The sequence below is a fragment of the Aquila chrysaetos genome, chromosome 17 (genome assembly GCF_900496995.4).
Source record: "Aquila chrysaetos chrysaetos chromosome 17, bAquChr1.4, whole genome shotgun sequence".
Classification (NCBI taxonomy): domain Eukaryota; kingdom Metazoa; phylum Chordata; class Aves; order Accipitriformes; family Accipitridae; genus Aquila; species Aquila chrysaetos.
The window spans coordinates 9,557,179-9,585,046 of NC_044020.1; the positions used below are offsets into that span (position 1 = coordinate 9,557,179).

General features: G+C 42.1%; 1 protein-coding gene across 4 annotated transcripts in view; it reads left to right on the top strand.

Moving 5' to 3' along the window:
- Positions 1 to 27,868, top strand: part of PTN (pleiotrophin) — an 80,597-nt gene that overhangs the window by 15,841 nt on the left and 36,888 nt on the right. For 2 of the 4 annotated variants that reach the window (XM_030040825.1, XM_030040826.1), the window contains exon 1: positions 21,455 to 21,486. The exons of 1 other annotated variant lie outside the window; for it this stretch is intronic. In XM_030040825.1, coding sequence (XP_029896685.1) covers positions 21,470 to 21,486 — 17 coding nt within the window. In that variant the 5' untranslated portion in view covers positions 21,455 to 21,469. Of the gene's footprint in view, positions 1 to 1,053; positions 1,327 to 21,454; positions 21,487 to 27,868 lie in introns of those variants that run through there. One more of the 4 variants, XM_030040828.1, reaches the window with a different exon arrangement.

Below are 27,868 nucleotides of genomic sequence, written 5' to 3' on the forward strand. Positions count from 1 at the left end.
CCAAGTGAGAATCGAGTGTAGTGGCTGGAATGTGTTTGACTCCATTTGGTGCTACTTCAGCATCTGCCCCTTTGGAGACTGCGTTTTTTAGGCAGAGACCTCTCCCAGCGCTTGGGTTCGGCATTTGTGATTCCTGCAACATCTGCTGTAGCTATCGAGGCGGCGTCCAAGAAAGGACCGAGGAGGACTGATTACAAGGTGCTCTAAACCTGAGCACAGAGGACTTCTACGATGTGCCGTGACAAACCAAGGCAGGACGTGCCGAGAAGCTCCCCCGCCTAACGTTCCTTGTAAAACCAGCTGCGCTGTCGTGCTCTGACGCCCTTTTCCCAGGGCCAGGCCTGGGACGGCAGGTGGGGCTGGGATAAAGGGCTCTCGCGCCGTGCGGAGCAGCGGATGCCGCAGGTAGCGATTAAGAAATGCTGGCAGTGTGGTGGTGGGGAGTACAGTGACACAGATGACTGCGGTGGCGATGCATCATTTTTTTTTTTTTTTTTTCCCTCCTTGTGGCTAGAACAGGACTGTGAATACAGAGAAGATGCTCTAAGATAAGACACATGGCTTTATGGAAGTCCAGGGCAAGAGAAATGAAGCGGTGCAGGCACAGTATGAAAAGCATTTGCAGAGTTGTGTATGGGAAGGTTAAATTTCGCTTGACTGCAGCCAGCTTGGTGTAGCTAATAGTGTTTAATGCTCTGTTGTTTGTTTGTTTGGGGTTTTTTTTTCCCCTCTTTTAAGCAATGTGTTTACCTCATAAAGGAAAAAGAAATCTTATTCATGTATGTAATACCTTCCTGGGAACTGGGAAGAGCAGAGGGCAGTTTGCAGTTGACATGAACAGATTTCCTGGCTGAATAAGCTGTTCCTGAGATGCTGTGGGCCTGTTCCTAAGCAGACGGCTGATCGGGCTTCCATGGAAATCTGGCTTTCTGTGTCATACTGTCAATTCAAAAGATTTCAGGAGCTTTTTAAAAGCTGGTCATGATCTGGGCCCATTTCTGGTTGTTCTCCCCCATTCCCTTGGTTATTCTAACTACTTCTTTCAATTTACAGTGCATGAGGCTTGAGGAGAAATCCTATCACAAATCTACCTGGAGTCTCTGGATTCTTTACTGCACACAGAGTTCAGGCTTTCCCTTGCTCTCCATGGGGAAAAAAGAAGAAGAAAAAAAAAAAAAACTATCACTGACAGCAAACCGGGTTAAAAAGGCAAGAGATGAAATAAATATACCTTATGCTCCCTTGGATGTAAGGACAAGTGGGTGGAGCATCAGACTGCAAGGGAGATCAGAAGCAGAGCTCCTTCAAAGGCAATTCTTCAGGCAGGTGAGGAGCTGGCTGGTCTGACAGCAGAAAGTTTGCAGACTATTTGAGGAGGTTGGTGTTACGGTGCTCCTCAGAAGCCTGGGTGTTAAATAGCATCTCTTTCCCATTTTCCCGGTCACATGGCTGCATAAGATAAAAGCTTCATCGAGCTCCCAGACCTTGGACTGGTCTTGCAAAATGCAGCCAGCCATTGTGAGAGGGGTTAATTCACACCGTCACCGCAGAAGACAAAATGGATCTTTGAAGCAAATGTGGTGGTGGGGGTAAACCCATCAATCATGTGAATACTGCTTTACAGTAATTCACAACTGCAGCTTTTTTCTTAAGCAAGGGCTGGCTGAGTCCGATCAATCCCTTGGCTCTCAAACGGGTCTCAGCAGGCAGTAGCTTGCTCCTTGTGGGTTTGTATGTACATGAAAGCCCACTTTATATTAACTCTGTGGAATAGTATTTTTTTTCCCTCTCTCTAAACCCCTTAGCGCTAATTCAGTGTAATTATACTCATTGAATACAGTACTGACAGCCCCACTCCTCCCCCTTTCCTGTCAGGATATTGGCCTAAAAATCACTAAATGAAGAAAATCCAAAACAGCGATGCGATTCTTTGTTCTGGCTTCTACATAGGTTTTTATTATTTTAATGTAACCCATTGGTCACACTTTCAAGTATTTTCTTTAAAGCTGAAGACTGAAAATACATTTTTATTTTTTTCTTTTAAAAATTAAGAATTAGACTTTAGTCTTTAAGGAAAATGCTGAATATTGCAAAACTCATTGCTAACTGAGCATTGGCATCATTATTAACAGCCTGAGGCTGCTGAGGACCTCTCTCTACCTTTTTGGAAATGGGGAAAGGTGCCAGGAAAAGGCAGGGAGCCTCTTTCCACCTGTTCCTTCCCGTGTCTGTCTGTGTCTTGGGGATGGGTGACATTTTCCCTGTTGTGTTTTCAGGGCTGAAAATAAAGTTGCAGGTGGCTTAGCACAGCGTGTTTTAGTCCTTTCTAGCTCTGTATGTGTGAATGAAACTTACATAGTGGGAAATGTCTGGAAAGCAGTGACTAAAAAAGATTTTAGGGGGTCATAGGAGGTAGCCATTGGCAGATGAGCTCTGAATGTAGTGCAGTGGAGAAATGTCTAAAATCAATTCTTAGGCGTATACATGAGAGGCCCAGCCTAGGGTGATGGTGGTAATGACAGAGATACCAGGATAAGGCGTTCTGTCTTGGTGTCTCCAACAAACTAATGGCTGGAGAAAGTTTGCTCTGTGGCTTAAAGAGCTTAGTCTGCCTGACAGACTCAAGAACAGATAACCACATTATAAATATCTTTTAGGGAGGAAAAATAACAAGTACTGAAGGCCTCTCTAACTTACTGGAGAAAGCCATGATAAGAAAAATTCAATTACAAATTAATTTACTATTTTACAGTGTCGATGGTAGGAGGCAGGATGATAATTTCACAAAAGCTTTCGTAGAAGGTAGTGGATCCCTCATCTTACGAAGCGTGAATGGCAAATGTGGAATTGTGGATTCCAGAAGATTGGTACAAGGAGCTAACTTGGGGCTTTTGCATAAGGACATACATTTTGTCTTGACAGAAGAGTTTTTCTCAGCTGCTCAGAGGTGAAATGTGGGCAGGCCAGCAAAGCAGGAGTCTGTGTTTTAAAAGATAGCAAATGTGTCCTGCTTTAACAAGTAATGGAGTTCTCTTTTTAAGTGTAATACACAAATACTGTAATTGAGGTGCCTCAATTTGCTTCCTACAAAGGCTGTAACATGTTGCAAGTCACACTGGTATTGCCCTTTATCATATCAAATTGCAACTCAGCTGCTGTAAACCTAGTAGAGTAGAGCCAAACATCAAATTATAGAGTCGCTTACTCCTTCCTTTCTAAGTGTAGGGTTTGTGTGGTTTTTGTTTTTTTGGTTTTTGGTTTGGTTTTTTTTTCCTCCTCCCCCTGTTTACCTTGCCTTAGTGGAATGGTAGCTAAGTGTGTGCTTTCCTTTCCCATCAAGTACGGTTTTCTTGATAGCAGACAGGCAGGCCACAATGCTTATTCCTGAAACCCTAGTCCTTTAGCACAAAAGGTCTCCATCCAAGCATTGTCTTACTGTCTTTAGGTCTTGCCTGTATAAAGCCTCTTAGACAAGTGAATCTAAATGAAGAAAAGCATGCATTTGTGACATAGGTAGACTGTGTCAATTTTTAAATGTAAACAAATCTCTTTAGAGTGAAATAAACTAAATCAAGCTAAGGTGTTGCCAGTTCAAAGAAGAAGAGTATCCGCACCATTGTGTGCTATTTCTGGCCCACTTTTAGTTGGGGAATGTGCAAGGTATGCAGGGATAAAGAGGAGTTCTGGATTTTGCAAGACTGAGGAAACAGAGGCATTAGAGAAGAGGAGGATATCAGCTTTATTGGCTTCCTTTGCTCATGGGATTGGTGTGCCTTTATTTATGCTTTTCTAGTCATGTCGATAAGCCAGTTCTGTTTCCAGAATCAAGAGAAATGCTGATTTTCCTCTCAATGAGAAGAATGAAGGAGCTTAGCAGCTTTGAACTTTAGTTCAATTTGAGCACCGGCTATAGTTATAATAAATTGCTGGCTTTATTTAAGAAGATTCTGAAAGATCAGATCCCAAATAGGATTTTACCAAATGGGAAAAACTTGTTTGTTCCTCTCTCTGAGAATATGGAACTGTTCCACAAAGTACATTTCCTTAAATTGAGTTTTCATGTGTAATACAACTTGGGTGGGGAGGACTGGGGGCAAAAAGCAGAAGTTGTAAGCCTGTGATGTGGAAAGTGGTTATAGCCTACATTAGTTCCTCAGACCTTAGAGCAGCCTCTGTTCTCTCTTTCTCCTGCTTTGTTTTATGCAAAGGTCATGCTTCCCCAGTGACCATTAGGACCCATTACCTCTTGTTTTATCTCTGTGATTAATGTTGCCTAATTTAATGATGATGTTGATGTAGTGGAACCATCTGGCGATTGAACTTCAAAAGGTTGAAGCTCTAGGCTGAAAACTTTGGATAGAAGTGCCAGTATTGGGCCAGCCTGGCTCCTGTGGAGCCAGAGGGAAAGTCATTCTGGATTTCTAGAGCTCATGAGATATTTCTTCTCTAGCTTTATGCAGGTAGCTCCTCCTACTGCTACAAAAAGTGTTTTCAACAAGTTTTGTTGTTTAGGTGAGGGCATGTTAATTTTGAACTTTCTTTGGTGAGTAGTTGCCTAGATAGCAAACTTTGTAGCACAGGAGAGAACTTTGCTTAAATAACACAGACAATAAGTATTACCAGAGCCAGATAACTGCAGATAAGCAGGCATCTTGATGAGATTAGAAGGGCAGCAGTAGATACAACAAACAGAGGCATATACGTTATGAGATATTCTGATTAGCTCCTAATCCTTAAACAGACTTTACTGACCTCTGCCTGGTTGAATTGTTCTCTCTTGGGACACTGTTTTTCGATTTGTATTGCTGACACAGAAGATCCATCCATGCTACCTTTTGGGTAACTGTGAGCTGCCAAGGCTGAGAGTTCAAACCCTGGATTGCACTGAATTGGGGAACAGCAGCCAGGAGCCGGTGCTTTTGCTGAACAGATGGTGACCCAGAAAGCTGTATGCTCAGCATTAAGTACTTAATGACATGCAGGTGTCCTTCATGGTTTGGAGCACTGAAGTTTTTCAATTTACTGTAGGAAGTTGGTTACTTTGAAGACCAAATGAGGCTTCCCACCTCTGTGGAGCCATTTGTGGCACAATTTGCTGCTACCAAAATCTGTCTAACATAAACAGATGTGCAGCATAGAGCTGACCTGAACTTCCCTACAGTGGGAATTAAGCATGGAACAACCAGAGACATCTTCATTCAAGACAATTCAAAGCCTTAGGCTGAGGCCACCAGAGAGAAGAACCATTTAGAGGGTAATTCCTTACTAAGATATTACTGTTACCTGTTCTTAACACTAACACAAGTTGTTTTATACCAGAGCTGTGTGATTGCTCTGCCTGTGTGGAATAGCATCATCCTATTAACTTCTGCCATGCCTTGAATAAATAGTCATTTTTTTTTATAACTATCAAAACTTTTCCTAAGTGATCTCTTTTTCTATTTGCAAGCCAGCTTTTGAAGAGGCAAAGCTACAGGACCACAGGGTTGGGAGAGAGGAAGATGTTTGCTGGCCAGAAGAGTGGGGAGGATGAGGCAAGGTGTGAGGAGCAGCACTGTAAGGTTTCAGGCTTTCTTTTCCCCCTCTGCCTGTTGCAGTGCTCTTCCTTCTGTCCTCGGTCTATGAGCCTGTGGCATTACTTCTGGCATTTCTACGTCTGCAAAGCTGCTTCTCATGAAAGACGAGTTGTAGAGAGGTAGTAGCGAGTCTGTATTGTGCCTTCAGTGCTGGCATCCTTCTGTAGTGAAATATGCTTCATTAGCTTTAACAGGTGATACCTGTGGTCTCAGCGAGCCTTTGGGTATTTGGAGGTAATGATTCCCCAATAATGGGAAACAAGCAACAAGCTAAAACCCCCACCTCAGTAGTGGGCATTCAGCAGGTGAAAAGGAGCATTATCTGTGCCTGCTTCCATTTTGGATAGACATGTTCTGATAGCTGTGGGAGAGAGACTTGGGAGCAATGGAGAGTGCCAGCTTTAGTTTCAGTTCACTTGTATACAAGTTGTCACTTCTATTTTTCTTTTTTCAAAAGGCTTTGTGAATATACTGCATCCCTCTTACTGTGACTCAAAGGCCTTACATACTATATATACTGTATATATCGAAGTGAGCGTTTCTCCTTGTGCGCCTGAACTCCCCTCCCTGGGGAATCTGCAGGGTAGCTCAGGCTAGAGCTGGAGTATGAGCCACCATGGAGGGTAATACAGATTATCAAAAAAATGAAGCTTAAGTATGAGCTCTGGGTCTGAGCTCACTGGCCAGCAGAGGTGCTAATGCCACCCCCAGGAAGCTTGGCTTCACATCTTGTTCACTGAATTAACAATGAATAAAGTTTAATGATTCTTGCCTCTCTTGTGATACCTTTTTACTAGAACACTAAAAAAGGAATTAAATTGTGGCAGAGGGATTGGGGGAATGAAAGAGAATCATGCCTGATTAGCTTTCAGAAGGAGGAAAAAGAATCTCATGGTTCAGAATGGTAATCGCTCTGCAAGGGACAACTATCTCCTGGAGTTATCACTTAATCTCTAGGTAGGCGTTATTCTGAGTTGTACTTAACAGGTAAGCTTTGGACTGGCCTTCAGTGAAAAGGAGAACTGCATTATCATTTTTCTGTCAGGATAAGGCAAGAAGGCAGTCTTAGGTAAGAATTTGCCTCTTACTGAGACCTGCCCTTTACAGCTTTTCTCCCATAACCATCCAAAAGCGCCCTGCTGGCTTTTGCCTAATTTTTGGTATGCTTGAGATGAATTTTGACTGGTTATTCTGGGAAGTCATTAATGATATAAGTATGCTAGTGTAATCTATGACACTCTTATCTAATACCTTCGCAAAAGATTCTGGGTTTAGAGAATCACTTTCCACTGCTTCTTGCCTTCCTTCTGTCCTGCTTATCTCTTTTTTTCAAGTGGTGCAGGCAAATAAGCTCTTTGGAGCTGCTGCATCTCAGACTTTCCTTTCTCTCCCTCTCCCTTTCTTTCTGTCACTGGCATCAGCAAGCTCCGTCAGCTCTGTAGGACAGCATGCAGTAGCACATTTTCCTTCATCTGATGCTGGCATACATGGTGTCGTTTAACTCTTTTTCCTTTTACTGTGCATCTGTTTCAGGTGCTCTGAAAGAAGGAGCTCTTTGCCAATGCAGCTGTAGTGAGGTTGTGAGAAATGGGGAAACTGGAGGAACACACCGGAAAACCGGTGCTATGTCTGAGTGAATGAGCTATTGCCTCTTAAGTGCATTTTCTCCCTAGTGCTAAAAATTGCCTTGATATTTGATTGATACTGCATATCAAGACAAATCAAGCTATGTGATGCAGAGGTGATGGGAAAGAAAGGCAGGTGTATGCATTGGGGGCAAAATACCGCTGAAGTAGGAGATTTGATGAAGGGAACTTAAACACTACAAACACAGCTTTGTTTCTAATTATATTTTTTTCCTTGCAACGAGCTGTCCATCCTTTAGGCTTTCACTGCAATTTCTTACCAGTCATTTCTCCCTTCTCCCCCTCAAATTTCTATCCTTTCCTGGTAATCGGACAAGAAATTCTATCTGGGGAAGGGGCTGAGGAAATAGCCCCTCCTCCCCAAATAACAGCATCTTTCTTGGAGGAATCTGCAGTTTTTGCAAGTGAACTATGTTCCCTCACACCTCCTGTGCTTTTCTTTTTCAAATCACATAACTTCCTGCATGAGGTAACCTTTTCTATCTCGGTCTGTCTCTCTCCCTTGCTTGCTCTCCCTCTGGCTTGCTTTTCAGTCAGTGTTGCTCTCTGGGTCCCTTGCTCAGTGATGAATGAGTTTCATTCATCTTTCTTTTGGGGGCTCTGTGAAAAGCTTTAGACTTTGCCTGCTCCCATTTTTTCGCTTGGCTATTCATTTCCATGGCGATGGAGAAAGGAGGGGGGTGGCAGAGTGGGTGGCAGCGGGGCCAGAGGTCAAGAGTGGCCACTTTCTGAATTAAAGCTTTGAATTCCATTAAAGGTGACACGTTGTAACCTGGAGTGACTCTCCAAGAACTTGGCTGTCAAAGTCATCAAAGCAAAGGGAGAGGGAGGCAGGAGAAAGAGAGAGATCAGAGGAGGAGGAACCCAAGAGCTTGGAGTTGTTGTCAGGATTACATCTGGTGACTTAATATAGGGGTAGTTCATTTGTGTTGCCATACACTGTGCTTCAGTGAGGCCGTGCTCCGAAATCTGCATGCGGATGGGGCATGCGAGGTAAAGAGGATTCCCCTCATCCTTTGATCAACAAATGTAATCTTCTGATTATGTAAACAACCCTTCCTCTCCGAGAAATGGGAAGGGGGAATTCAGTATAGATAAGTATCCCGGCCACTTTGAAATTTCATTAGGTTATTTGTTCATTTCTTTCACAGAGGTGCCAGGAAGACTCAGCCAACAAAGATGAGGGATGTTTTCTTGGCATCATACAAATAGTCACTGAGAGAAAGTCTGTGTCCTAGAAGACAGCATGTGAAGTAGAGCAAAGTGTATCAAGCTGTTTCCAAACATCCAAAGTTTAGGTGTTTTAAAGACATTACACTTGGAAACTTGCCAATCCCTATATTAAAAAAACAAAACCAAAAGAAAACCTGCTGAATTTTGTCATTTGCAGATGTTTCTTCTCTGAAGGTTGGTTACAGGGGGAAGGAATCAGAAGGAAGTCACCAGGACCTCATGTTCTGTGTGTATGATATATTCTGAATTCACATCCCCTCTTTGAATGGTCTCATCATGGTGGTAATCAGGGTCTGTGTTAAAAGTCCCCTTTCTCACTTGTGCGACCTTACGAGCCGGTGGTTCAAAGCAGAATTTTCTGTTAGTTCCCAAGCGTGTGATCTTGCTTCTGGTACTATTGAGTTTCAGAACTTGTTATCCCTCCATCCCCAAGGCTATCCAGTTCTTGTTTTATGATGACTTGGTCCTAATGTGTACTAGCAGGAAAGCCTGCTAATTTTTATAGCATATAAAATTTTTCGTCCTTTGTCTCATATGCTTTCTGTATTAGATGAAAACGCAGAAGTTTGGTGCTAAACTCCCTGTGGAACTTGCTTTGAAACCTCCCCCCACCATTATATTTCTCAGCTTGCTAAATCTGTCTAGATCCCAAACTGGACAATACTGTTCCTGCCAGTCTTGAGTATGCCGCTATCAAAAACTGTGCTGTGTGCTCAGCAACCAGGATTTATAAAAGTCTCTCTGTACCCTAAATCTCACTTGCTAGGAAGCCTTCAGCATCCAGGTCAAGTTGGGATGTCTGGAAAGACTCAATTCCTCCTCTCTGAGGGTACTTGACAGTTCTTCGCAAGGTCTTTCTCATCATTATGGTTCTTCTGCGTATTTTACCATTCACTAGCATCCCTGAGCTTCCTTGTGGCAGTGTAACAAATGGCTTAACATGTTCGAGGTGGAGGAGGATTCTGGTTTTTTTTCTTTGGCTAGAAAATTGTGGCTTTTATTGCTGGAGGATGTTAGGGTTCTTTGCTGAAAGTAAAATGTGACAGACTCTTGCCTGTGTTTTGCTGTTGTGTTTTTCTTATTATTTATTCCTTCATATAAAAAAATATTTCCAGAATCTTGTAAAATAACAACCTTAATGATTCTTTTTTATTTTCCAAGTCCTTATTTTCATGGCATTTTTCCCCCTATGTGTGGTATATAAGAGAGTAGTAGCCAGTAATTGGTTTAGTAAGATAATGTATTATTTTTCTCTTTCACATTTCTTCACCTGTTTAAAAAGCAACAAGGAGGGACTCAAAGAGAACACTGGATTTTTCAGACTAGTTTGCACAGATCCTGCATCTTTGTGATGCAGTAAAAGTAAGAACTGGGGCTGTATATAGTGACCACAGGAGATAAAAGTGAGGAATTAGGGAAGTTATTAGAAAAGTTTGACATTCATGTGCATGTTTTCTTTGTTTGTTTGTTTATTTTGTTTTTTGGGGATAGAGAAGAGAGGGAAGGAGTAGTTTGAGGTGCCAGAAATAGTCTAAACTGAGAAGCAAAAGAGGAATAGATGCTTACATTACTGAATGAATGAGAACTCTATCAGTCACATGTAACTCTAGAGATGTTAAAAGTCCTCTAATTAGGGAGACAATCAGCTGCAATATGTATTATTCCATGCTAAAGGAGAGACTACTGAGAGAAACAGCTCCAACTTTGAGGGCGTGCTGCAGCTAATAAAGGCAACTAAACCAGCCAGGGAAAGGATCAAAACTGTAACAGCAACCACTGGTTCAGAGGTATGCAAACTCGGGCCGAAGGGACCTCAGAAATAGGGCAGAGACAAAGTGAATGGAGAATAAAAGCTTCATAGGTCTTTTTACATGAGAGGTGGAAGAAAGCGGTGCAGGAACTGAGGGTGGAGAGTTTCTTTGTTAATAAGGAAGATATTGGCCTACTTTAGCAGACTCAGGCGCTCAGTCTGCCGGCACGTGAATAGGAGGGGGGCCACTCTCATATCTGTAATTATGGCATTTGATCTGTGATCTCTCTGTATCTGCAGGATGGCGACGTTCATTGCAGCGTATTCTCGATGCAAGGGTGCTGTGAACTGCCCCAAGAGCAGCACTTGTACCAAGTGTACTGGCTGGTGAACTAGGACCATTCTCTTTCCCCCCCTTAAGAGATTTGGCTCCTTTTTTTAATCTGCTTTTGCTGGTGAGATGCTTGTTTGAAACAAATCCGCTCCAGCAGGACTTTCAGTTCTGTTAGTGCTCTATTCCTTTCACCTGAAACAGAATAAACAAGAAATGAAGGCAATGGGGAAGAAGCATAGAGATTTGATTTAATGCAGAGACTTGATTTACCTGTTCTGCTGTGCTTGATTGTACTTTTCCACAAAGACTTTCCTTCATGAGACAGTCTGGTAGTTTCACCCTCAGGGGTGTTGTCTTGCTTACTCTTCCTGCATTTCTTTGTATTTTCGTACCTGCTTGTAATATATTCTTCCCCTCTCTGTAGCAAACCCACCTGTTAATGTTGACTCTGCTTAAAAAAGCCAGTACCAGGAGTAATCACAAAGCTGACCTCGTTGTTAATGTGTGTTGTCTGAGGAGTGGGAGTACTCTGCCTTGCAGAGACTGTAATAGGATTGATTGGGTAAAGTACTAGCAGTTCCCCTTCTTCTGTCAAGCCATTTTGAGAATTAAAATGCAGAAATACAGCACTGCATAAGCTGTAACCATGATGCCTTCCATTTAAAGGCGTTTGTTGCTAAAGAACAGATGTGACAAAACTTTAATCACAGGACTTTTGCCACCCTAGCTGGTAGGGTCTTGACTATAAAATTTGCACACGTTAGTGTCAATACCGCACAGGGATGCGGATGTTCAAGGGTTGGGAGAAGCAAAACCCCACCCCACACCAAGAGAATTTGATCAGGTCTGTGAGTGTCCAGCCTTGTACAAAACCAGGGCTGCTTTTGGTGTCAGGCATAAGTGAGACTGTGGGTCTCTCCCTGACCGAGCACTGGCACAGGTTGCCCAGAGAGGTTGTAGAGTCTCCATCCTTGGAGATATTCAAAAGCCATCTGGACATGGTCCTTGGCAACTGGCTCTAAGTGGCCCTGCTTGAGCAGGGGCATTGGGCAAGGTGACCTCCAGAGGTCCCTTCTGACCTCAACTGTTGTGTGATTCCTATACTGACAAATTCTGTGACTCCTGAGCAATTGTCTCGTTCAGGCTTGTACCCCATCTCTGTCCTTCTGTTGGTCAATTTGTACGCTGCGGAATAGCCGTGTATGCTAGTAGAGGTGAGGAGAAGGGTCTGTCCTGTGTGTTGTGTTAAAAGAGGAAGGGGAGAAATGATACTAAACTAGCTTTTTACTTGGAGGTACTGCTAGTAGAAACATTGCCACTTCAGCTACTGTTCCAGCCACGTGCACAGAGTGACATCCTGACAAAGAGTCGTGTCTGAAGGGACAATGTTCTTACTCCTTCAAAGAGACTTTACTGCAGTGTAAGACAGCCTGGAGCTGCAGGGAAATTAGTCCTGTGTTGTGGTTTATGCCGATGTAGCACTTAAGACTGGAATGCTTTCTAGGCATCCTGCTTGTTATCTTTGGCCGTGGAGCAGAGAAGCCAAAGTAGCCAGGGGCTAGCTTTGGTGAGAAGCTGTCTAAATCAGAATTGTGTTTGCTTTGGAGGAAAGGCCAAACCTCCAATATATTCAGAGGCACGTTTGGATGTTTTGTGCAGTCTGGGTGGTGTGCAGGGGTCCTGATCACATGAAGTGTTTAAATATGGCTTTCCTGAAACCCGTGAGGATGAATTGCTGCTAGAAAAACTGGTAGGAGTGTCCTGGGAATGGGCTGCTGTCAGCTGGGCACTGGAATGGCTTGAACTCCTCGGATGGTTTCGCTTCTTCCTGTCCCCAAACTCCAGCCTTTATCACTAAGAGCTCTGCTTTTTCTTTCTAGGGTTATTTCGGGGTCAGTAAAGAGGAAGATCTAATCCTTGAGCCTTGTGAGGTAGTTACCTTAATTATCCAACCTTCTTCTGGCAGAAAGCTGCTTACGACAAGCCTATCCTGTGGCAGGGAGGGGGAGTGGCGGTGCGGAAATTGGGTGGCGTAGCCTGGATCACAATCTGGATCTGGAAATAGAGGCTGGAAATCCCACTCTTTTGACGTAGAACTCCCATCGTTAAATCCCTCGGCAGCCTCTGATTTATGTAAATGCTTATACAAGGTGGAATCAAATTACTCTGATCTTCTAGCGTTTGGAAATCTGACATCTACCTGTAACTGTTTTCACTTAAATTCTGTAGGCTTTAGTAGTAATATCTATGAAATTCTGTGTTTTCATCCTTTGAAATCTTACAGGGTGCTTTTCTTTAAAGTCTAGTCCTTAATAGGTTCCAGCATAATTAAGCTATCATCATCTAGGATTGAGGAGAGGATCTTTGCAAGGATTTATTTTTCTCCATTTCCTTCACTGAGTTTCTAAAAATGTCAGGACACACAAACTAGTCGCTGCTCTCAGCACGTCTGAGCAACAGTTGGCTGGGCTGAGCTTCATATTCAGATACTTTCTCTATCAGCCTTCCTCTTCAGTGCACAGCCCGCTTGTTGCTGTGTCTCCTGGCCCGTTCCATTCCTGATCATCCTCTTTTTCCAAGTCCTTTTTCATCCCATGTGTTTTAGGCCTTTGCCAACTGTGACAGTCCTCTACCCTGAAAGGTTTCAGAGTCTTTTCCTTGAGTGACAGAGTTGGGGCTGATTGTTTCTCTGTTCTGTGTATCTAACACAGCTTTTGTCCCATCCCTGTCAGCTTTTGGAGACTGTTTCTCATAACAAGTCTATATAACATGTATATGCAACATCTGTTAAAGCAGAGTATTATTTTTTTTCCCCCCTTGGGAACCTCTTAGCTGTAGTAGAGTCACCGTTCTGCCTTCTCTGCACAGTTTGGGCTGGCTTACTCCTTTGGGGTGGCTGTAGCATAGACCCTGCATGTCACTGAAGCAAGGGCCCTATTGCTCTTCCTCCACTGCAAATGTCTGCAATAATGCAAATATGGGGCATAACAAGAAGAAAGGGACGTGGCGCTAGGCGGCATCTTGGAATTGTATCCCTGGAAGAGAAGGATCGGTCCAATGCCCAGCTGAACTGAGCCTTTCTTTGCGCGCAGGTGCAGTCAGTCAGCAAGGCAGCATTCACTGGGAAATGGGTCCAGGTCTGGGGGCTCAAGGAGTGGGAGGAAGGTTACAAAGCATCACAGCCGACCTGTGTGAGGTCCAGCCCTGGCTCTGGGAAGGCTTTTGGAGGGAATCAACTCGAGTCTTATGCTTTGTGTATGACACTTTTGAGAGGTCTGTAAAAACAGGCTGCTGGGGCTGCTTGCGTGCTCACTTCTTTCAGGTTCCAGGTAAAGATGGTGTAGGTATAAACTGTGCTGTACTGTTTACATGCTTGCTTTTTTTCCTATTTATAACTTTTGAATAGAAGAGCCATTTTTGCAGGTGAGGTGTGTGTGCTGAGACTTTACCTTGTATCTTCAGGAATGAATAAGATCTCAAGTGACAGGTCATGTAGAAACACAGTGCTATAGTATGTTTGCTTTTTTAAAAAAAAAAATTAAAAGGATTAGTAGACAAGGGATACAGACAAATTTGAATCCAAGTCCCTGTCCACCTTTCACTGTGTTCATTGTGACTGGATCATGACTTTTCTCTTTTTCTGGAAAACTGCAAACCAGACAAATGTTGACTCTGAGAAGATCAAGCAAATAATTTCTGCTCTTCTTTGGTTTGCACTGTTGCAGCACGAGGGCAGATCAATGGAGTAAATCAGAAGTTGAATATCTGCCCTGACCCGTAAGAAAACATGGTCCTTGGGGTGGAGCGCGAGGCTGATAGAAGACACGCTGTCTGTATTCTCATCCGATCCAAGGGCAGACTGCTGTGAAGGCGAGTCCTGGTATGGTAGTGAGGATGTATTGCAGGTCTCTGTGCATCAGAGCATCACAGTAACCAGCAATGCTGCTCTAGGGATCTAGGAAGAGCATCAGACTAGCTGCTCTACTGAAGCTCTAATTTGCTCATCACTTTTGGCTGATGTGATTAGCAGTCAAGGCTAATTACCTGCAGGAATGCTCCCTCTTGTCTCCCTGAATCCACACATGAGAAAGCTAGTGTTATGATCCTTGGCAATATAAGCTGTTACTCCTTTCCATCATAGAAGAAGATGCGAATATTAATGAAATGAAGACAGGGGAATGCTTCAGGATCAACTATCCTCTTTCCTCAACTTTTCTTCTCTCTGTGTTCTGCTTTGAGTGGTTTTGTTTCTCCTATTGCTAGAACAAAGAATGGCAGAAATATTCTCAGAAGCAATCCCATACACATACAGTCATTATGCGAACAGAAATAGGTGTGCTCTGTGCCAGCACTTTTTACAGTTGGTGAAGAAAAGAGGGAAAGTAACTGGCAGACAGATATATAATGTGTTTATTTCCATGTAAGTAAACGTGATGCAGTGACCTAAGGGGGGTGTGGTAGAACGTTAGTTGAAATGGTCTGGAACTTCAAGCAAGTCTGAATTTAACCCTGCCTTCCTGCATGCATGCGTGCCAGCTGCTCTTCATCGGACAGGGAGGCAGTCTTACCCAAAAACTGAATTTCTCTTTTTTTAGCAAAAAGTAAAAATAGAAAAGAGCCAACAGGTTTCAGTATACCCTGTGGATCACAAACTACCCAGAAGGAAAAAAACTAACATGGCTAGCCTGGGTTTGGGGTTTGATCCCTTGTCTCCCATGCCAGCACACATTGCGGAAGGTGCATTCAGCCTTGTTGAGCTAATTGTTTAGGAGCGGAATCAAGAATCATTAAGATCGGTGTACAGAGAGAATTAAGAGTATATGACTGAAATCCATACAGACCTGCTGACTGAGTGGTAGCTTGGATGCTGAAGATTGTGTGGCAAAGGTAATGAGGTAAGTTAGCTTATAATGAACCCTGTGAAGCCAGCAATTTACAATATTCTGGGCATTCAGGATAAAGCTGAGCTACGTTTATATTTAGCTATATTTGAACGGCATTGCCATCTGAGACATTGCCAGAACTAGCTGGGCACTGAGCAGAGGTACAAAAGATCCACATTTTATAAATCTAGGTATCTCACATGCCAGTAAGGTCCTAAGTCCTTCGGGACTTCATATCTGAGCACTTGCCTAGTTAACTCTATCAGCACAACAGGTTACCAGAAAAAATAACGGAGTTTGTGGGATCTCCACTTTCATTCATTAAAGGCAGCACTTAACGTGGGTTTTTACTTTCTAAAGCATGCAGCCTTACAGAACGAACACGTTGCATATGGAGAGAAGATCCGACACTGGGTCCATTGAGTGTTTGGGGTTTTTTTTGTTTTGTTTTGTGTTGAGTTTTTTGTGGTTTATTTTTATTTGTGCAGAAGTTGAGATGGGAAGGGAATATGTGTGCATGAAATTGTCCAGTACTTTAGGCTTTGTTTGTAAACAAAGCACCTTTCAGCTCTGATTTCTTTTGGTGTTTAATAACCAGTAACAAATACCATAATTTTCAGAAAGTTTCAACAGTGGAAGATTCTTCCTTGCCCTTTTCTCAATATCACTCCTCCATTTTTCAAATTTCCTTAAGAATCATGGTGCCAAGGGATCTGATTGGATGCAAGTCAGTCAAAGGGTTTTTCTGTTTGAGCTTGGACTCTACTACCATACTCATGCCTTATTGCAGTTGAAACTTGAACTCAATCCTCAGGTATTTTCTTTGATAGGGACTAAAAGATAGTCTCAGGAAAGCTTAAATATCACTGTTTCTTTCAGGCAAGATATTTTGAAATCCACATTAGACATTTTCTACCTGCTAGTTGGCAGTAATTTCCAAATTCAGTTATATGGTACAGCTATAAAGAGAACAAAATATTTTTTTCCCCCTTCCCTACTGGCAAAATTTAACTCAAAAGGAGGCTGCGTGTTGCCAGAGTCCTCCCACTCCAGTCCTGTCCTCCGGGGACTCTGCAAACCGCTTTGGAATGTGCCAAGACCTTTAGGACACCCACACCCTGGGAGAGAAAAGAAGTTTGATAGCGTTCTTGCATTGGCTTTCTGACATTGCTATTAAGAAGTACCAGGGATATATTGTCACTGTTCTATTTGTGGCCATCTATAGCCTTGCAAAGTATTTTTTTTTTTTTTTCTTTTTTCCCTGTGGATGTCTACCTGCAGATAGGTTCAAGACAGGACAGTGGTCACATGGAGCTTTTTCACATTCTGATATATCGTCACCACCAAGCATTTTCCAATTTAAAACACAGAGAGCTAACGTTGTAGAAAATACTATAATCAGTCACGACATACAGTGTGTCCGAAGTTCAGGAACATAGTCTTAAGTAAAGTTTGTCTTTGTGACCTACATTTTAAATAGCAATGTTAGTTTTTTTTTTTTTTCTTTTTCATTTCAATGGTTGTGCTTTAAAATGTAAAGTAGGGAGTGCACTTGAGTGTGACAGGTTGAGAATTTTATATATTACCTTGCCTCTCTGACTGCTTTGCTGAGCCATTTGCATTATGACTTATTACCTCCGTCTTAAACTGGAGAGATCATCTGCATCACTGGCCATAGTGACTACTGATAATTCCAAAACAATTGTTAATTGGTACTATTTTGGAATTACTGCATGTTTAGGTTTCTGCTATCATTACAACATCCATTTTATGGCTTTGCATGTTGTTCAGTCACTTGTTCAAGGTGAGTATAAAATGTTATGGAACATTTTGCCCACTCATTTGCACAAGTATACATAATAAAATAAAGCAGAAGGCAGTGCAAAATTGGGCTGAAGCTGTAAATTGTGTTCTTTAATGCCTGCCTGGTCCATAAAACTCTATTTTGGCATCTAAGTAAACTTTGTATTTAAGATTTGAGTTCTGGATAATATGAAGCTTATCACCTTTTTTTTTTTTTTTTTTTTAACTACATATATAATTCTTATCTTCTATCCGTAAGCTTAGTACATTCTTCACATTTTCATGTCTGAGCGCTTTCGTATGTAGTGACACATACCTTTTATTACAGTTAAGTTTCCTACTTTCCACAGTTTGTAAGCTGAAGTTGCAAGATTATCAAATCTTCTTGACTCCTGGTGCTAACTTCTTTCAAGAGATCAAACAATGTGGGGCTTGTTTCTTATGTTCATTGCACGTGGCTGGGGTTGATAATTTTCATATTTAAACCCAGCCATTGCTCTCAGCTTGACAGTACAGGGAGAAAAAAGAAGCAGGAAAAGGGCAAAGTGGAAATGCAGCATAATGAAATGGTGAGATGTTATGGTGGCAAAATTTAATTAGCTGTAACATAAGAGAAAACAAATCATGACATTTATTTTTAGGAAGAAGCCTCCCACAGAGAACTGCAGAATACCTTGCAGGGAGAGCTACACTAGAGAGAGTTTTTGAGAGTACAGATATTCTCATCAAGCAGCAAAGCAGGAAAGTATCTTTAGAAACCGAGTTGTTTATTATTATTGTTGTTGTTATTATCATTAACACCACCACCCATGGAGAAGAGTGAGTTGCTCCCACAGCATCTAGTGCAGAACAGATACATAACAAGAGTTGGAATCCTAAGAAAACTGGGGCTATAAGCAGCTGCTTTTGCAGACTAGCTATTCTGAAGACAATATACAGCATGTATATTCGGTGGAAAAGGGAAAATGAGTAAAATGTTAAAATGAGACTGGAATGGGAAAATAAGGTAGGGATTGAAAGAGAGAAGGAATGCTGGGAAAAACAAAGTTAAAAGAAATCCAATGAGGGACTATTTAAGAAGCACAAGGGTGGACTATGGGCTGGAAATTAGTATAAATGGAAAAGAGCTTTCTATTTGCACTTTCTTCTTTTCTGAAAGAGTATTTTGCTAACTCTCGGTTTCCCATATATTAGTCTGAGTTAGCAGATGTCCTGATTCTCTGGATGTGGTCCCATTTTGCACAGCATCAAGCTACAGGATGCAAAATGCCCTGCTGTGTCTTTTACATGATCAGCAAGAATAATAGCTGAAGAAGTACAGAAATGGGATTTGTTGTCTTTATCTAGGTCATGTGTTTATAATTAACCCATCACAGGCAGCTGTGTTCAAATATGTTTACACATACAGGTATAGCTATATACCTGTATATGCGTGTGCATTTGGTTAGTTATGCGAAATGTCAGTAAGCTAGGGAAGAGTCAGCAAACGATAGATGCTGAACAGCAAGAACAGACAAAAAGATTTGGCTTATGTTGTAGTGCTGCATCCAGTTTGCCCTTCCTCGTTCTTGTCATACTCATCATACATCAGTCCACACTGAGGTAGTCTCCGTATTCATACCTATGAAGAGATTGGAAATAGCACTTGACTTTTTATCAGGAGATGCCCAGAAGGGAGTTGGTGGCAGCAGGCCTTTGTCCAGCAGGAATGCTGTGCACTGGGAAACACCCAACCCAGTTGGATGTGACAGTCATGTAAGATGGACCAGTCTTGTAGGTACCAGAACCGTGACATGGGTTTAGCGAGAGTTCACCTAAAATTCAGTCTCTGCCTATTTAGATGTTGTGGATCTGATTGTGCGCTGATTCTGTTCAGTGTTTGGACTCTGGGGAACGCATAATAGTCTGTGACTGTTGCTAGACTGGGCAAGGGCTGAGTGAGTCAATGCTGGCCCTGTCTGAAGCAGTGCTAGTCCTGTGAAAAAAGAAAGGCTTAGGAATAAGCATTAATTCACTATTTCATCCCTTATTTGGTGGCAAGATAGTCCTTTATGGTAATTAGTACAGTGCTTGTTTAAAAATCATCCTTTCTAGCTCAGCCAGCGGCAACTTTTGCATGAGCAGGCAGCTTAAAATCCAGCAGAGGGCAATGCTGTATTGCACCTATACAGATATCACAAGTGAGTCTACCTCGAGGACCTTTAAATTATCTTCCCTAATGGCAAATCATGCATTTAATTCATGATAGATTATACTAACCTTGTGGTTGGGGTTTTGCAATAATGTCCTGGAGTGTTTCTGGGGAAATCACTCCCATTGGTGGTAGGTGTGTTGCCGATACAAGAATGGACTGATTGCATTACGTGTTTGAGCTGTGCAGGAATAAAACAATCATGACTTGTCATAACTTTCCACAAAACTATCAAGAGTTAACATCCCAACATCCCCCACCTTTCCTTCTTTCCTTCTCCCACCCCTCCCCAGTACTTGCCTATTAACTTCTTTGGGCACTGGAAATTTTATTAAGGCTTTTTTTCCCCATCATTGTTTCTTGCAAATTCACAAAAATGAGAAATTACAAAACTCAGTAGTTAAAATTGACCATGTTCTTGGGAGACCCAATGAAACTGAATTCCCGTTTTACAGTAATTGTAACAACCATGCATACCATGATACTCTTCTGTCCTTTTAAACATCTGGGAAGAAATTAGAAACAAAGGACCAACGGGAAGTACCATTTAGAGTTACAAATATCTTCAGCTCTCTACCCCCTCATGAAGAGTATAAAAAGCAGTGGAGATCTTACAAGGTCTGGTGCTCTAGTTTGAATTTTAGACAGCTGCAATTTCACAGGTTTATATGACACTGATTTCATTTGAGGTCAGTTGCACTCTTGTTTCAGGACTCATCTCTGTGTAATTCTGGCGTAACTGAAGAATCCAGAGCCTTCAGGAGCTCTTCGCTCTTGACAAGGGCCCCTGGGCCCAGAGAGGAGCCCATGAAACTGGTCTTTCGGCCACACACCAGCTCCCCTTTGTTACCACTATGGCAGCTCACAGTAGCAGTGCAATCCCTGGAAAGCTGCTTTTCCATGCTGTTCTCCAAATTCCTCAACTGGCAATAGCAGTAAAGGGTTTCAGCTGGGTTTATGAGAACAGAGATAAAAGTGTTTCCAAGGGATTCTGGCTGGAGTAGAAGCACCTCTTTGAGAAACCTTCTGTACTTTCCCTGTCCTCCCAGGTTGGACTACTCTCTATAGCAACCTGTAGAGTGACTGGCAGTAGCGAAGGGAGCAGGATTTCACTTTAGAAGTCTAAAATACATATGTTCACACTTTTTAGTTTTTTTTCCTGTTCCTACTTCCACAATGTCAGCAGTGACTTCCACATCTTGCAAGCCAGTTTGTTCTAGGGGACCAGCCACCCTTATTAGGATGCAGGGCAGAGGTTCCATTTTCTGTGGTTTGCCTATCTGATTATAATTGCAGAGCAAAGGAGAGGAGAGGGTGGAGTGGATGAGAATGTGTTTCACTGGTGCTTGTCTCTAGGACAGTAAGGATGGTATGATATTGATGGATGATATATTGGAAGGGAAGGAACATAAATATAGGGTACTTACTAATTTGATCCATGGGTGATATATCTTTCTGCATTTAAATGTTGGTTTCTAAAGGCTGCCACTTTAACTACAGTAGAATCTAACTTGTACAAAGAGAACTTGTTGGAGAAGAGCAGACAGATGCCATCCTTGCTGTGTCTGAGGTGTACATGCCACTATTCCTACCCTGCACAGGCACTGCATAAAGGCATCCAGCCTGTGGCCAATAAATTGCTATGATTAATGGCTTTTACACCTTTATTGTAAAGAATAGATTATCAGGAGCAAGTTAAATATTAAGGGATTTATGACAGTGGGGTATATGAGGGAGGTGGTTGTGAGCTTTTTCAGTGGCAAACCCAACAGTCTGGGATTTACAGCTAATCTCTGGGCAAACTGTTTTTCTGAATCGACGTGTGCAGCAATGAAGTTGACTTTGGTTGCTTAAAATTCAAAGTCTGGAGCCGGCCACCTTGCTAATTCAGTGTGTGTGTGGTGCCCTTAGTGATACAGACTACCTGCTGCTTTCTAGGAGAACTGAGGTGCCTGGATCAAAGCTGTGAAGCCCATGCTGTACAGATCAGTGGCTTGAGCTGCCTCCTCAGTAGGCACCAAGTCAGCGGAGCAGCCGTGAGTTGTGCCACGGGATGAGGAGCTGTCTCAGGTGCTGTCACCGCTCGGTACAGACCCCAGTGGGGAGTGGGTTCCCCCCCAAAAAAATCTAGCCCCAAAAGTAGGTGATTCAAAATGGATGAGAAAATGAAGTCTATTTGTGCTGTAAACAACAGGCGTATGCATTGAAAGAAGGATGAAGGCAAAAGACTGCTGTCCCATTTCTCTTCTAGTGAGAACCAAAGCCTCCAAGTGTTGTTTATAAAACAAGCCTCAAAATCCAGCTTTTCTTAAGTCTTTAAGAGGGCAAATATAACTTGCAGCCAACGAAATTCCATTGTCTCTGCTCTGTGGCAAAGTAAGTGTTTTAATTATATATTTTTTTTTTAAGGCCATTCGGACTGGGTCCTTGAATACCAAGTCCCAGCTGAGCGTGAATTCAAATGACTGAGGCCTAAGCCCCTGATAATAAGGGTTTATTAAGGAAGCACTAACGGAGCTGAACTGGAGTGGACTGAATGGCCAATCTGAAATAATGGAATGCTTGTGGCAACCAGAAAATGATTGTTTATTGGCATAATCCCAGCATAAACTTCTGCCAAGAGCACACGGTCTTTCCTTGCCAATTTCTTCATATGGGGAAATACAGTACTGAATTTCTGCACGTAATAGCACTGCAGTAGAATGGGAGGAGGAGAAGTGGCAGTTTGCATGCGGAAGGGAAAAAAGTATACATACCGAAATGGTGTAAACAATGTGATCCCTAGAGCTCTGCTCATCAGCAGGCTCTGAAGAGACCACCTGGGTTTCTACTTTAGGAATATGGTCTGAAAAACATGGTTTTGGCTATGGAGTTCTCTCTCTCCTGAATCTCTCAGTATCCCTGAGTGCAGCATGCAGGGAATAGAAAAATTTCAAACTTGTCTAAAAATCCTGCCTTTACGATGGTTGAAGTGCTTATGAGCAGTTTCTTTCACACATGAAAAAAGAGGACTGTCTTGCAACTCTTCTGAGAGACATGTTCTCAAGAAAATTCTGTTGAATCACACTTGGCAAATATTTTATTCGCTGAGAAATGCAGTTATGAGATGTAGCTATACATAACTGCAGGTTAAATTAAAAAGTTTATGGAGTAACTGCTGCTCATGCAAGGGAGAAGAGAGCAGTGAGGCTACTCTATATCCTGCTGCCTTGCCCTTATCTGGTAGTCTTTTGGATAGGGTATTTAGTGAGGGAGTCCTGATTCACATCCCCCCTCTGTTGGATTGGAAAAGTTTTTCTTTTCAGCCAAAACCTCGCATATCTGAATGCTGTAAATACGGTCCTACAAGGCACTTTATAGTGGTAGTTTCTCCACATCTCCTGTGGAAGTTAATCATGTGGTATAAAATACTTAAATTTTCACTAGGGCATAATAATCCCACCTTCCAGGAAAATGCCTTTGAGGCCATTAGAAATAACTAGTGTGGGACAAATTCTCTATATGGGCGATTGAGATGCCCACCTGAGAAATCTCTGAGCTGTAGCTAGGGCTCTCTTGAGGAGTAGGAAACAGTAATCAAAACCTCAGCTATCAATGACAGACAGGATCTGAAGACAGATCTTCCAAGCTTTAAATTTTTGTTCTGAAATCAATATAAAATTCAACAAAAAAAGCATAATCATAAATGATTTTTCTCTTTCATTTAATTTCTGTTCATGAATTAGTACTAAGTTTGTGTGACTACCTGATTGTTCAAAGTCCCAAAGGGGGGGCTCTCGAAAAGCTTCAGCAGGAGCCTCGTTGCTGTGATATAAGGTCCAAAGCTGAAAAATAGTCTGGTTTGGAGAGAAGTGGGAAAGGATATTATCTGGAAACAATCAGCCCGTAGATCAACAACAAATCTGAGCTGTTCTCAGCCTGCATTTTTTTCTTTTTAGTTCTAGTTATTGTTACATTTGGATATGTGGCGTAGATACAGCTTTTAAAAATTACCTTATTTATATGTTAATAAGATCTCAATTTGAATAAAACCTGCCTTCCAGCAGTAGTTCAACCTCCTCCAGGGCTGTAGCCTCCTTTTGGAGGTTAAAAATGCCAACTTCTTTTTTCCTAAATGCAGTCTTATCTTTCTGGCATCTACTGCTTTATTCTGTGATACCGTGATGCTACAGTATGTCATTAGTATGACTCTTGTCACACAAGTCTGTGCAGAATCTGGACTTTATTTAAAAAAAAAAAGTAAAAAAAAAAAGCAGCTCTTTAGCCATTGTGGTTTGGAAAGTCAACTCTGAGGAAAGCTTTTCATGTGTGACCTGTTGCATTTTTATTTATCTGAATCTTTAGTAAACTGAAAAATAGTCCTGGGATCGTTTTGTTATTCTCAGCTGGCTATTAACTCTCTACACCAAAGATGATGGTCTTAAATTCCAACATGTTTAATACCTTTTTTTTTTTACCTCTTTGAGTATCCAGTTCTCCTGCTTGGACCCCCGGGATAACAATGGGTCCGGTTCTCCCTCAGTTAGCTGCCAGAATCTCCAGTTGTCTCCCTGAGAATTTCTGTATCCTACTTGCACAGTAAATGCAGAGATCTGTGGCAGGTGCAAAATGAAGACTATGGGAACAGTGTGAAATACGTGTTTGCCTGCCCACGTTCTAGGAAGAGTTTCAGTTTTGCATTGCAAATTTTGCAATACTGCTAATGAATTTTCAGTTCTCTGATTATTGGTGTGTATGATCTTCCCATCCAATGACTCTGTTAAATATTTAGTAGTATGAATAATTCCTTTTTATTTTTTCCTTGTGTTTTTGCTTAATGTTCTTCCAATGCTAGAAGTTATTCTTTGTTACAGAAACATAGATGGAATAGGATATGTGTCTGGTTTTGGAAGGACGTGGCTTCCCTTAGGGACTCTCACCTTCCGATGGTTTGGTGAATGCTATCTTCCAGTTTGGAGAGAGGACTTCGTTTATTTTTTGTTTAAAAAGAGTTGTTTTAGTGGTCTTAAGAGAACTTTGTGACCTGAAGCAGCCACGAGGTGCAGAATGACTCATAAGGAGATTCTCTTTAAAAACGTGTGTACAAGGATAGAGGAACAAAGAGGGGGGGAGACATCATCTGGAATTAGAGAAGATGAGACTTGAAAGGGTAATTGAAAGAACAGGGTGAAATGGTGACCATCAAATTACAGCTGGGATGTCAGATAACAAGAATGTTTAATTTGAATGGAGTTTCTTCATTTTTTCCAATACCTTCCAGCAGATGAGGGTGATAACAGAGAAGGCTAATCAGTCATGAAAACGCATTCCCACCTCCCTGGGTAGATGAAAACAGGCATTTAAAAAATTGAATGTATTTTGACCTGTTGCATGGCTGGAAGGTAGCTGTGGGACAGCGCCCTTTGAATAGTACTAAAGCAGCATGCAGGCTTATTCTGTAGCTACCAAAATTTTGCTGCAAGTATGCAGCTCTGTATTGACTTCCAAAATGGAAAGATTTTATGGAATGTAGCAATAGAGTTCAACAGTCTAAAATCCAAAAAGGCTTCTCTGAAGTTCCACCTCTTATGTACTGCACACTGTACAACTTAATCCTCGGCCACCTGCATCAAAAGATGTAGCTACAATATGTTTTGACATTTTTTACCTTGGATAGAAATATGAAACTTATTGCAGATGAGGTAAGTAACTGGAGTAGGGGCAACTCTGTCTACCTGGCCATATTTGAAAGTGGGATTTTCTGTCTAGGATGTGTTTCTGGTTAAGGTGCAAGACTGTTTTCTCTGAAGAAAGTTCTCTCTGTCACATGCTTTTTCTGATAATTACAAGCAAGTTGATTTATGTCTCTCAACCTCAGTTTCTGTTCTGCCAAGTGAAGGTGATTGCACTTGCCCCTCCTCCCCTGGCTTGCTTGTTTCTAGGACAGTCTCCCATGGATGGAGGCACCGTTTTGAGGTGCTGTTACAGAATGCAGCTGTTCACCATCGGTGCCTGATGGTGCTTCACTGCAGCAGTCAAAAGGTGTTGCTTGTTGCTTGCACCAATATGGTCATGGTGAACATTGGCCAGGCTCCTATACCTGAAAAGGGAGTGGTACTGCATGCCAACTCATTTTTTGCTATCATTAAATACCATGGTGAATGTCCTTTTGTGAATTCAAGGTAGGGTCCATCCTGAGTGGTTGTTAAATTCCACTGGAATAAGAGACGCAGTTCTTAAAGCCCTAGCTAAGTAGGAAGGGCTGTGAAATACCTGAAAGGAGGTTGTAGCGAGGTGGGTGTTGGTCTCTTTTCCCAAGTAACACATGATAGGATGAGAGGAAATAGCCTCAAGTTGCACCAGGGGAGGTTTAGATTGCATATTAAGAAAATTTTTTTCACTGAAAGGGTTATCAGGCACTGGAACAGGCTGCCCAGGGAAGTGATGGAGTCACCATTCCTGGAGCTGTTTAAAAGATGGGTAGACATGGCACTTAGGGACATGGTTTAGTGGTGGACTTAGCAATATTAAGTTTTCGGTTGGACTTGGTGATCTTAAAGGTCTTTTCCAACCTAAATGATTCTATGATTCTATGAATATCAATTGCAGAAGATGAGGTCTGAGCTCTTCCCTTTCTTTGCTAACTGGTATCATACTGGAGGGCATATATGCCTTGGAGATGCTATTTGCTTTCTCACTGGCAACGAGGAGATAACATGCTACACAAATGCTGCCCTCTGCTCACTAGCTGCTTTTGGAGGAGAATGATTTAAAAATGCATTCTAGCCCTGTGTTACAATGTGGCCAAAACACAAATTTCATTTGCACGTCGCAGTTGTTTCAGTTGAATTAATTTTTTCCTCATTCGTTCTTGCATAGCTATCCCAATGCCCTGAGATTTGTCACTTGAAGCAAGGAGATGATTTCTCTGAAAAAAAAAAAAATATAAATGCAGTCCCTTGAAAAGATTAATAGAGGGCATAGGTGAGAGGCCATGTGCTTTCAGCTTAAATAGCTTTCTGACTGCACTGCATATTTTGGACAGCCAGCAAAGGAAATGGGGAGTCATAATGAGTAAAGGAAATAAAATGGGCTGGTTTTTTTAGGAGTATAGAGTATGTCCCAGAGTCTGATTGGAGGTTAAAAAAAAAAAAAAAAAAGTCTCCAACATGACAGTCAGCTCAGGCAAATCAAAACTCAAGTATTTGACAAAATCTGATTACTTTTGAGGAAAGGTAGTTATCAAGGATAAAGGGGTTCTGCTGTGGCTTGCAGCTTTCCCTCAACAACGTGCTGAGCCATTGGGAGCTGCACAGTGTTGCTGCTGCTCTCTGCTTGGGGGAGTCTGGCCACCCGGCTCAAAGCCTGGAACCGTGGAGGCATAAGATCCAGGAAAGTAAAGCAAGCTGCAGCAGATGCTGGATAATAAAATTATCCCCCCTTCACGTAATAATTTTTATTATGGGTTTCTCAGTGTTTTTTAAAGGAGGCGTGTGCTATTATCCCTATTGCATAGATGGAGAAGGGAGGACAGTGACAGATGCTGTGATTTGCCTATTGCTATTGAGCTGAAAATGTCCTCACTGGGGCAGAGAGAGAAAAAACCCAAGAATACAGTGGAGGCATCTGCCTGCCTTGTACAGTACAGCTGTTCATTATGAAAAACATGTCACAGCTTAAACAGCTCTCAAATCATGGTGCATTCACAATAATGGTATGACCACTGGGGCTGTGGTGACATCAGTGTGTATCTGCACCCAGGTTTTTTCCTAATAGTAGTAATAATAATCTTTGGCTGTGGATCTAATTACAAAAATAGTTATATTCATTGATAGCTCCTGTTTTTTCTGACTGTGATACCCATACGACTTTGTTACAACTGCTGCAGTCAAGAAAATGAGGCTTCATAAATTTATTCTATTTCAATAAATGAATGTAGAATAGTGAAGAAAACTTTCTCTTGGCCAGACAGGAACAATGAGAGACTCTGTTCTGCCGTCTGTTCAGCAAGTGGATGGGAATATGCCACTTCTTACTCTGACACTTTCAGAAGGTGCCCGAATTCATCTCTGGTAGATGAAAACACATTAGCTAGCCAAATAGATGTCAGATGTCCTCCTGATACCAAAAGACTTCGTATTACAGTGTTTATTTGCCCTTTTCTGGTCCTGCGGTGTCATGGCACCTGAGCAGTAGGGATCTGGACAGTTGTCAGAGGCATTGCAACACCATGAAAAAATACTTTGTGTCTTAATAATCTCAGGCAACCAGAAGAACATTAGGTAAAGCAAAAACACTAGCCAGTTTGGGGTGGGAAAGGAGGCAGAAAGAATAACTTTAATAAGAGCTTGTTTTCCCCCAGTTAGGCATGCTTTGTCCCTCTGCTATTATCAAGTAATTATATCTTTTGTGCATTGAGGGAGCGGTGAAGATGGAATCAAAAGAGAATAGAGAGAGAGGATTTAAATACCAG